The 8,683-nt window shown below is 38.9% G+C and overlaps 1 protein-coding gene across 2 annotated transcripts; it reads right to left on the bottom strand.

Moving 5' to 3' along the window:
* Positions 1–591: 591 nt before the first annotated feature.
* LOC129725254 (aldo-keto reductase family 1 member B1-like) lies at positions 592–3,752 on the bottom strand. Of its 2 annotated transcripts, XM_055680846.1 has the most exons (6): positions 3,475–3,752; positions 1,957–2,099; positions 1,415–1,898; positions 1,150–1,358; positions 975–1,056; positions 592–781 (listed from the first exon to the last, which is right to left on the bottom strand). In XM_055680846.1, the coding sequence occupies exons 1-5, from the start codon at positions 3,547–3,549 to the stop codon at positions 1,014–1,016; spliced, it is 954 nt and encodes a 317-aa protein (XP_055536821.1). In that variant the 5' UTR covers positions 3,550–3,752; the 3' UTR covers positions 592–781; positions 975–1,013. The 2 variants fall into 2 exon arrangements, with proteins under 2 accessions (XP_055536821.1, XP_055536820.1); XM_055680845.1 differs by lacking the exon at positions 975–1,056 and having other exon boundaries at positions 3,475–3,751.
* Between the last annotated feature and the right edge of the window lie 4,931 nt (positions 3,753–8,683).

The following is an 8,683-nucleotide window of genomic DNA, read 5'->3' as shown; positions in this document are numbered from 1 at the left end:
TGAAGCAAACATAAAATAGCGTTTTCACAGGGAGCGCTTTAATAATTTCCGAGTCTGGTGCTTCTAAAAATTCGAAATCGAAATCGACTGTTTTTGGCTTCAATACCGTTTCACCATAACACGTTCAAGACTTTGAAAACTCTTAAGACTCAAGATTTTCAAGATTTTGTAAATGTTCAAGAATTATGAGGCTTCAAAAACTTGTTAGACACTTATTAGACATACTTTTTGTTCATCTGTCCAAACTATCTGAAACCAGTTCCGAGAAATCAAAAGTTTATTACAAGAGGGTACTTTTTGGATGAAAAATTAGCACGCAAGTTTGCATTCAAGTTTGTGTTAAACATTGAACAGCTTGAATTCAACTTGTTCAGTGACATTGAATCCAATACGATTCGAAACCAAACAGAAAATCAATTAACAATTTAGATATCGAAATTATTCACTCGACACTAGATTCCTATTAAATTAAATTGAGAGAAGTTTTCTTGGAAAGACTTAGTATGCTAAACCTTTTCCGTGTAAGCTTCAGTTTGTTGAATTATTTTCGGATTTGCCTTTGCACATTAAATGAATATTTTTTTAAATACATTCCTTCAGCAAAGCAGATAAACATTTATTCAAAGAACGAAAAAATGGTGCACGCAACGTTCCACTGCTAATTGTATGCCTGTGAGTATAACGTCGTGTGATTTCCTCGATTACCAGTGTTACTTTCTAGTACACATTGATGATTTAAAACTCGTCTTTCTCAAATGGATGATAAGGGTGACCGGTAGCGCTGAAAGGGAGATCATTTTCAATTCTAATATATTGCAGTAAACAAGTAATCAAACAACACAAATTATAACTAATTAGGTTGAAGTGTCCAAAAATCACTGAAATTAATCACCAAAATTAAACTGGGGCTGATAAGCAAACCAAGGGAAAAAATCAAGAGGGAAAAGAAAAAAACTTCAATTATTGACGGGTACCGTTTCTCTCTACGACGACCGTTCTTCCACTGTGCAGTCTTAGAAATCATCATGAAAGGGGTAGTGCGGGCTTGTATCAGCGCTAAGACAACACCAAATTCGATTAGATAGGTGTGACCTCTAGGCGTAACTAGTTTTCTTCAAGTTGCTAAGAGAGAGTTAAACAAAAACTTACCTCGAAATAGGCACCAGACGTCCGTTACAGTCGAACGAAGTAATCAGCTTCATATCATCCTCGGTCAGCTCGAAATCAAACACCTCAAAGTTAGACTGAATGCGCAATTTGGTGACCGATTTCGGAATAACGACATGACCACGCTGAATCTGGTAACGAATCAAAATCTGGGCCGGAGTTTTGTTGTACTTCTTCGCGATGGCGACGATCTGCGGAGTTGAATCTAATTAACGAAGTCATTAAAAAACTAGATTGAAAGCTGTACCTTAGGATCCTCCATCAATTGTGGATCGTCAGGCTTAGCCCAAGGACGATTCGGTGATCCGAGTGGGCTGTACGCTGTAATGACGATACCCCGGCTAGTGCAGAAGGGTGACAGTTTAGCCTGCGCTAGGTACGGATGGCACTCAACCTGATTGACAACCGGTTTGATCTTGGCAGCGGCTAGAATGCGCTCGACCTGCTTGGAGTTGAAGTTCGAAATGCCGATACTCTTGGCCAAACCCAGCTCGACCAGTTTCTCCATCGCTTTGTACGTGTCCACGTAGTCCACATCCGAGTAGGCTGTTTTACCGTCGGCATCGCTGGGGAACAACTCATCGCCTTCCTTGTAACCCATCGGCCAGTGAATTAGGTAGAGATCTACGTAGCTCAGGTTGAGATTTTTCAGCGTCGTTCGGCAGGCTCCTTCGACCAGCTCGGGTCGGTGGAACGTGTTCCACAGTTTACTCGTGATGAACAGATCCTCGCTAACAATAACAATAAGTGCAATTAGTATCAGCATCCTTCTATGTGGACATTACGAACCGTTTAACAACGCCTTCCTTTATCTTAGCGTTGACACCCTCGCCTACTTCGTGCTCGTTCTGGTAAACATGGGCACCGTCGATGTGGCGGTAACCGATATCAATTGCATCCTTGACGGCTTGGGCGACTTCTCCTGGTGGCGACTGAAAAGAGAATTTTTATGGAGTAGGTAATGCTTATCGTTCGAGTGCATCGAGTGGTAGTTAGAAGACGATAGCAATTTCATTAACTTGACCCATCCCAGAAGATGTCTCTTCGTGTCACTTTTTTACGATTGGTTTGGTTGTAGACACTTTTGCCTTACTGAAATCGTTTTTTATACCTTTCTCCTAGAAAACTGTAGCAATCACTATGAAAACCAAAGTTTATTGATAATTTGTTTCGAAACCTCTTCGGATTAAAAAAAGAATACTTACAATACTGATATAAAAACTGGATCCTAAATGTGCAAATAGCCAAAATACAAGCATTTGGTACTTAAGAGTAAAGTTTACGTTAAAAAAAACTTATTTTCAAAGAGCACATTGAGAGTATACAAGCCAAGTGCATCAAATATACGAGATGTTTATATCCTCTCATTAACAGGAATTCTAAACTTTGTTCAAAGAACAAACTTTTGATTTACAAACAAATTTTTAGACCAGCAATGCTTTATGCTGTACCGATCTGGTCAAGTTGCTGTTCAACAAGAAAGAAAACGCTCCAAAGGATTCAGAATAAAATTCCGAAAATGATTTTGAAGCGTCCTCTTTGGTTTGGTACACTCGAATTACATAGACAGACTGGTGTTGAAACATTAGAAGCTATGTCAAATAAAATTTTTAACAATTTTCTAGAAAAATCGTTGCAGTCCTCAATAGCAACGATAAGCTTTCTTTATAGCCAATAAGTTAGCAATTAAGTTAGTTGTAAGTTTACTTCCCCTTTTTTGACAAGTAGGTTTAAATCCCTACGAATGATAAGTCCTAATTTAGAAAGCAAACAAATCCTAACAATTAAAATTACAAATTTCTAACAGTGTTGAGAAGTCACCTTTTGTGATTACAGAGATAACAAGGCGCTCAAATCACTCATTGTAATCAATCTGTTCCTAGTCTGTTTTTGGTTTTCGTTTTGTTTAAATTATTGAAATCTGGATAAAACTGGTAAATATGTAAAAACCTGGAAGATGTTTAAACTAGAACATTAACCAGTGCAAACAGGTGACATTTATCGATAAAATTATTGAGCCCACTCACACATCAGATAGCCACCCTCTGTTTACTCACCACCCAATCGGCTATCGTTCTAACGTCGATTGTTATCAATAATGCAAACTGACATGTTATTACACATTGTTGAACAAAATTGCAGCGTCACTGGCGGCGCATCCGACGGTAATCGAAAACCCCTATAATGCCTACCACAAACCAATTAAATTATGTAATTCATTCCAAAAAGTAGCAGTGTAAACACTGGAGATTATTCCAGAAAACAGTAAAATTGTTATCGTCTCACAATCTCTCGCAGTCTACTTACGCCCCACGTTCCGAGGCCGAGAATCGGAATCGACTTGCCATTGTTTAGCTTCACTAGTGGTACGCTGGATGCCATCTTCTTGAATCGACGTTGATTTCTTGCGGCACTGATATCAGAATCTACGATGACACGATTCGTGCACGACTGACGGTGGCTAATGTCCGGTTAATACTATTTATAAGCAGCACTGAGAAATTCTAGTACCCTACTGAAAGCTTTAAGTAGTATATACGTTTGTTAGTACTCGTTATTTCGCTACGATTGTGTGCAGTCTACTGTCAGAAACTCAGCTTGTGGGCCGTATTGATTAGCGAACCTATACATTAGAGAAATGACAAGACACTCACCGTTAAGGCAACTGTCAACATCAAAACGGATAACGGCAATGCAAAATGATACAACTCGCCCGTTTTGATGTTGACAGTTGCCTTAACGGTGAGTGTCTTGTCATTTCTCTAATGTATAGGTTCGCTAGTATTGATCGACAACACAACACAACAGTAGGCGTCGTGATTGAGCCAAAAAAAAGCAACGCGAAACCGGTACAAGCGATATGCCGATGACAACCAGCCGGCATCACGGCAACGTATAGATGATAACAAAACATACACCAACAACAGCATGCTGTAGAGCGTTTCATCAGCATGGATTTTTTACTTCAATCATTAGAAAATAGTCGTTCCTAAGTTCGCATATAATATCAATTTCAATCACACCAAACTATTGAATAGATTAATTTGTGTCTTAGCATCCAACAGATATACAATTGCCACAAAAACGGTTACTTGGAAGCTAGGAAACATCACATCACCCTAAAAAGCGTATTTCAAGTATGTTTTCTACTGTCTTCGACCACGAGTTTGTTGTACACCGTGGCACAACCAGATCAAACCACAACTACGAACAAATAAAACACAGCGTGATAAAGTACCGTATATGAACGATAACCGCATAAAAAAGACGGTGCACAAATTTATATAAATACGAAGTTATACACCTAGTGGTGTGATCTAATTTGTAAGGATGGATTGGCACATTCACTTCAGAAACTTAAATGTTTTTTTTTTTCTTAAGCCTGAGGATCTCTGTAGCATTTAATTTTGCTTATATTTATCTACATATTTGCATTGACGCTGAATTCAGTTTAAAGCATCCAGTTATTTGTTTTTGGCAACCTATGATAATTTATATTTACAGCTAAAATCATGTTGACATGATTATTAGAAAAAAAATATTCGAAACTCAATTGATTACATTATATTTTGACTGTGACACTTTTCCAATACTTTTTAAATAAAACTCATGACAGGTCAGCTCCAGCCCAGCAGATAACATCATATATCGTATAAATTACGATAATTTTGATAACTTTAAAAAGAAAAGCAAGAACTTAGTTATACGCTTTTGGCGCAGTGTTTAGTGGTGAAGATTTAGAGCATATAAAAAAGCTTTGGTATTTCTCACAATAGTGACAAGTTTATTAGGTTTAGTCACATTTTGGATTGCCATATACCTGATTCTAGTTCTCTTGTTGTTCTTCGCACACCCTGAACATGCAATCAAATAAGACACAATGGTCATTAATACACGCCGCTGGATATAAGTATGCAAGTATGCTCCCAACTATTAGCGCTAGCCAAATGGCTGGAAACGCGACGCGACAGATCCGGACAATATTACTAATATGCCCGGACATGTTCAGCAATGCTGTGCAGTGCTCGGTATCGGTTGCACCATTGGACGTTTTCAGACAAGCAAGCGGACAAAAATATTTTCATCATTTTTTCAACATTTTCGGTATTTTTTCAACTTGTTGTAATCAAAACAAGTTGCTTAAGCGCATTTGTGACTGTATTGCGGTAAAATTTTGATAGAGGCGTGGATTTCTAAATTATACATAGACTTATTCGGAATTTAGCCCCTCCCCCTTTCAGTGGCTGCCCTCTCATTTCTCATACGCTTTTGAATACCTCTAATGTGTAAGGCACATGTATGTCAAGTTTGGTGAATATAGATGAAAACGTTCCGTAGATATGGTAGAATTTTCATATACATTCAGCGATTAGGACTGCAAAAAAAAATGTGGTTCAGTTTTGCTCAAAATTGCAGAGATTGGTCAGCAGCCAAAATAAATTAGACCCGTATTTTCTTAATTGCCTATTAGGGTGCGTAGTCTTAAAATAGAGTGACAATATGTGTAATTTTGTGTATTTCCTAAACACTTTTGAAATTGTTAGTAGACACCTGAACCTTAAAAAAACAAGAACCCAGCCCGGAAACCGATACCGACCAACAAAGTTGAAAACATGTTCAAAAAACATTTTTTAGTTATACTTTTTCTCGAAAAAAAAGTGCATTTTTACCATTTTTTATCTTAATATTTGGATATCTCAGGTATAGTATTAGCTACAGTTCTGAAAATTGGATCTTTTCTAAGTTGAAGTGTCTATTGTCTATAAAAAATATAGAGGAATAGATCAGCGACAGTCACGTTTTCGATTTTTGTCCGCCTGAAATCCTATAGTGGGTCCGTTCGTGGAACGTTGCGATTTAACCCTCTAGTGCCAGTGCCGTCTTTAGACGGTCTTCAGTTACACCTCTAAAAAGCTTCAATCAATACATTCATAGTGGTTTTTTCGAAGTCCGTCTGAAAATTAACTTGGGCACTAGCGGGCTAATTAGGAGCCAGCTCAACGTTGCTGTATTAAAATCAGCGGCTACTCTGCCTGCTTAGCCTAACAATTCCGTCTCCTATTTATTTTGCGGGAATATAAAATTACCGCAGTCCAATGTCATGCGGCCGTGCCTTGGATACCATTCTCATAGAAATATCCATTGCTTTGGCTGGTCTTTCACTAGCTTTCTGGCGAATTAATATTGAGGTTTCTAGGATATTATACACAGTCTTTTAAAATGGTTTACCATGAACATTGTGCTTGTGCAATGATTCATGTTTAATCACCGTTTTGTTGAGTAAAAGAATCTCAAAAAATTCAAAGGTTTTAGCTGTCACGTGTTCCCTTTCTTCCACTAACCGATTTTCTGCTTTTGCAACCAGTACGAAAGTCTTCCTTCTCTTTTCGAGCATTTCGTTATAACTTCATATAACTTACAGAAAACGAACTTAACGCTTGTTTAAGTGAAACCAATACTCATCTAATAGATTTATGATATTTTTCAAGAAGAAGAAGTTTATTTTTCAGAACAAAAACTTAAATTAAGAGAAGAGAAAAAAAGAGAAAAGTGAGTGAGTTTCGGCCGGCTTTGGTATAAGCTTTACCTTTATAATGTGATTTCACATTTTTATTAATAACGGACAAAGTTACTAACCGATTACAATGAAATTTAAATTCCAATAGCAACCTACGGGACAACTAGACCTTTCGTTCGAGACTAATTTCGTAAAAATCGGTCCAGCCATCTCTGAGAAAAATTAGCGAGTTTGAACACCCTCTGGAAAACATTTCTTTACATAACTTTTGAACCATATGTTTAATCATTATGAAATTTATAAATTAAGGGTTCTGGAGATAGCCCGTTTATTTGACACCAGTTTGATTAAAATTTGGTTTGTGGTTTCTGAAATATTGATGTTTCGTGACTTTTACATTTTGATACATAACCTTTAAATCAAAAATCTGATCACAATGAAATTCAATAGCAACCTATGGCACAGCTAGACCCTTCATTTGCAATTAATTCCATGGAAATCGATCCAGCCATCTCTGAGAAAAGTGAATGAGAAAAAAAAAATATACACACACATACATACATACAACGTCGCTATCTAGTGTTATCTCGAAAAAAATTTTGGCCATAAATCGACCTACCGGAACTTAGCCGTTTTCTGGGCAACCGATGGTTTAATACGAAATATTCTAGATATTTTTTTTTTTTTTCATTTTAGGTGTTAGTGCTTTGTTCACGTTCACGATTATCTTTGATATTTTTTTTGCTTATTTTTCGTTGTTCTTGTTGCTTTAAATTCTGACGTAGCACTAGTCTTACAACAACGTACTGGTGTAAAATGAAAATTTAAAAATGCATTCACTGAAAAAAGGGTCATGTTTCATGCGAATATATCTCAATAATTTCATATTAGGTTTAGGATTCTCCAACATAAATTGAAAACATTATCTACGATTGCATTCAAGAGAGAAAAACAATCACATCATTCAAATTGAAAATATATTGTTGCCTTTCTCCTAGAAAGATATAGCAATCACTGAAAAAATCAAAGGTATAGAAGTGGTCCCAATGGCCCCGGCTCAGTTCGACGAGTTGAGCATTTTCTGTATGTGTGTATGTATTTTTTTTTTTTTTTTTAAAGGTGGCGGGGAAATCTGCAAACAGACACCTGAGAAGAGAACTCAGGGTGTGGGGATGAGACTAGGGGAGAGATGCTGGGGTAGTTACACTCGCCCAGACACCTACTGATCCCTGTCCCGACCCACTAAAACCCCTCCAGTCTCCAGCCCTGGTCTTCCCGGAACGACGGTTAAGTATTACGTCGGGGAGTGGCTTTTGTGCGTGATGCACCCTCTTTACTCTTATAACCTCCTAGCTAACTACCTGGAGACTGGTAATTAGCTACCACTGGCGTGTTGGTGGTAGACCCGCCACACACGTTGCAGCTCCAGAACAATCTGAGAGGCGGCCGCACAGACCGCGTTCCAGATGTCCGGGTCGTCGCACATCCTCCGGACTAGATTGTCCGGAGTAGTGCCAGGCCCGCTCACAGCCATCATGTTGCTCCTCGCTCTTGCGAAACGGGGGCATACGAAGAAGACATGCTCAGCAGTCTCCTCCTCCTCCACGCACTCGGGACACATGGGGGACACCGCGTGTCCGAATCTGTGCAGATATTGCCTGAAACAACCATGGCCTGACAGGATTTGTGTCAGGTGGAAGTTCACTTCACCATGTCGTCTCCCGACCCAGCCGGATATCTCCGGTATGAGTCGGTGCGTCCATCTGCCCTTTGTGGAGTTGGACCATTCCCGCTGCCAGCGGAGCATCGAGAATGACCTTATGGTACCTCGTATGCCCCTTGTGTCACGTTGGTCGAAACACTCTCTGTCCTCCTTGATGGCGATGCTGATAGGCATCATGCCGGACAAGACACAGATTGCATCGTATGACACCGTACGATACGCACTCGCAACTCTCAGGCACATGAGCCTGTAGGTACTTTCCAGTTTACCACGGT

The sequence above is a fragment of the Wyeomyia smithii genome, chromosome 2, assembly GCF_029784165.1.
Source record: "Wyeomyia smithii strain HCP4-BCI-WySm-NY-G18 chromosome 2, ASM2978416v1, whole genome shotgun sequence".
Classification (NCBI taxonomy): Eukaryota; Metazoa; Arthropoda; class Insecta; order Diptera; family Culicidae; genus Wyeomyia; species Wyeomyia smithii.
Note: the sequence above shows the minus strand (reverse complement) of the source record. Positions and strands in the feature narration are given on the sequence as shown.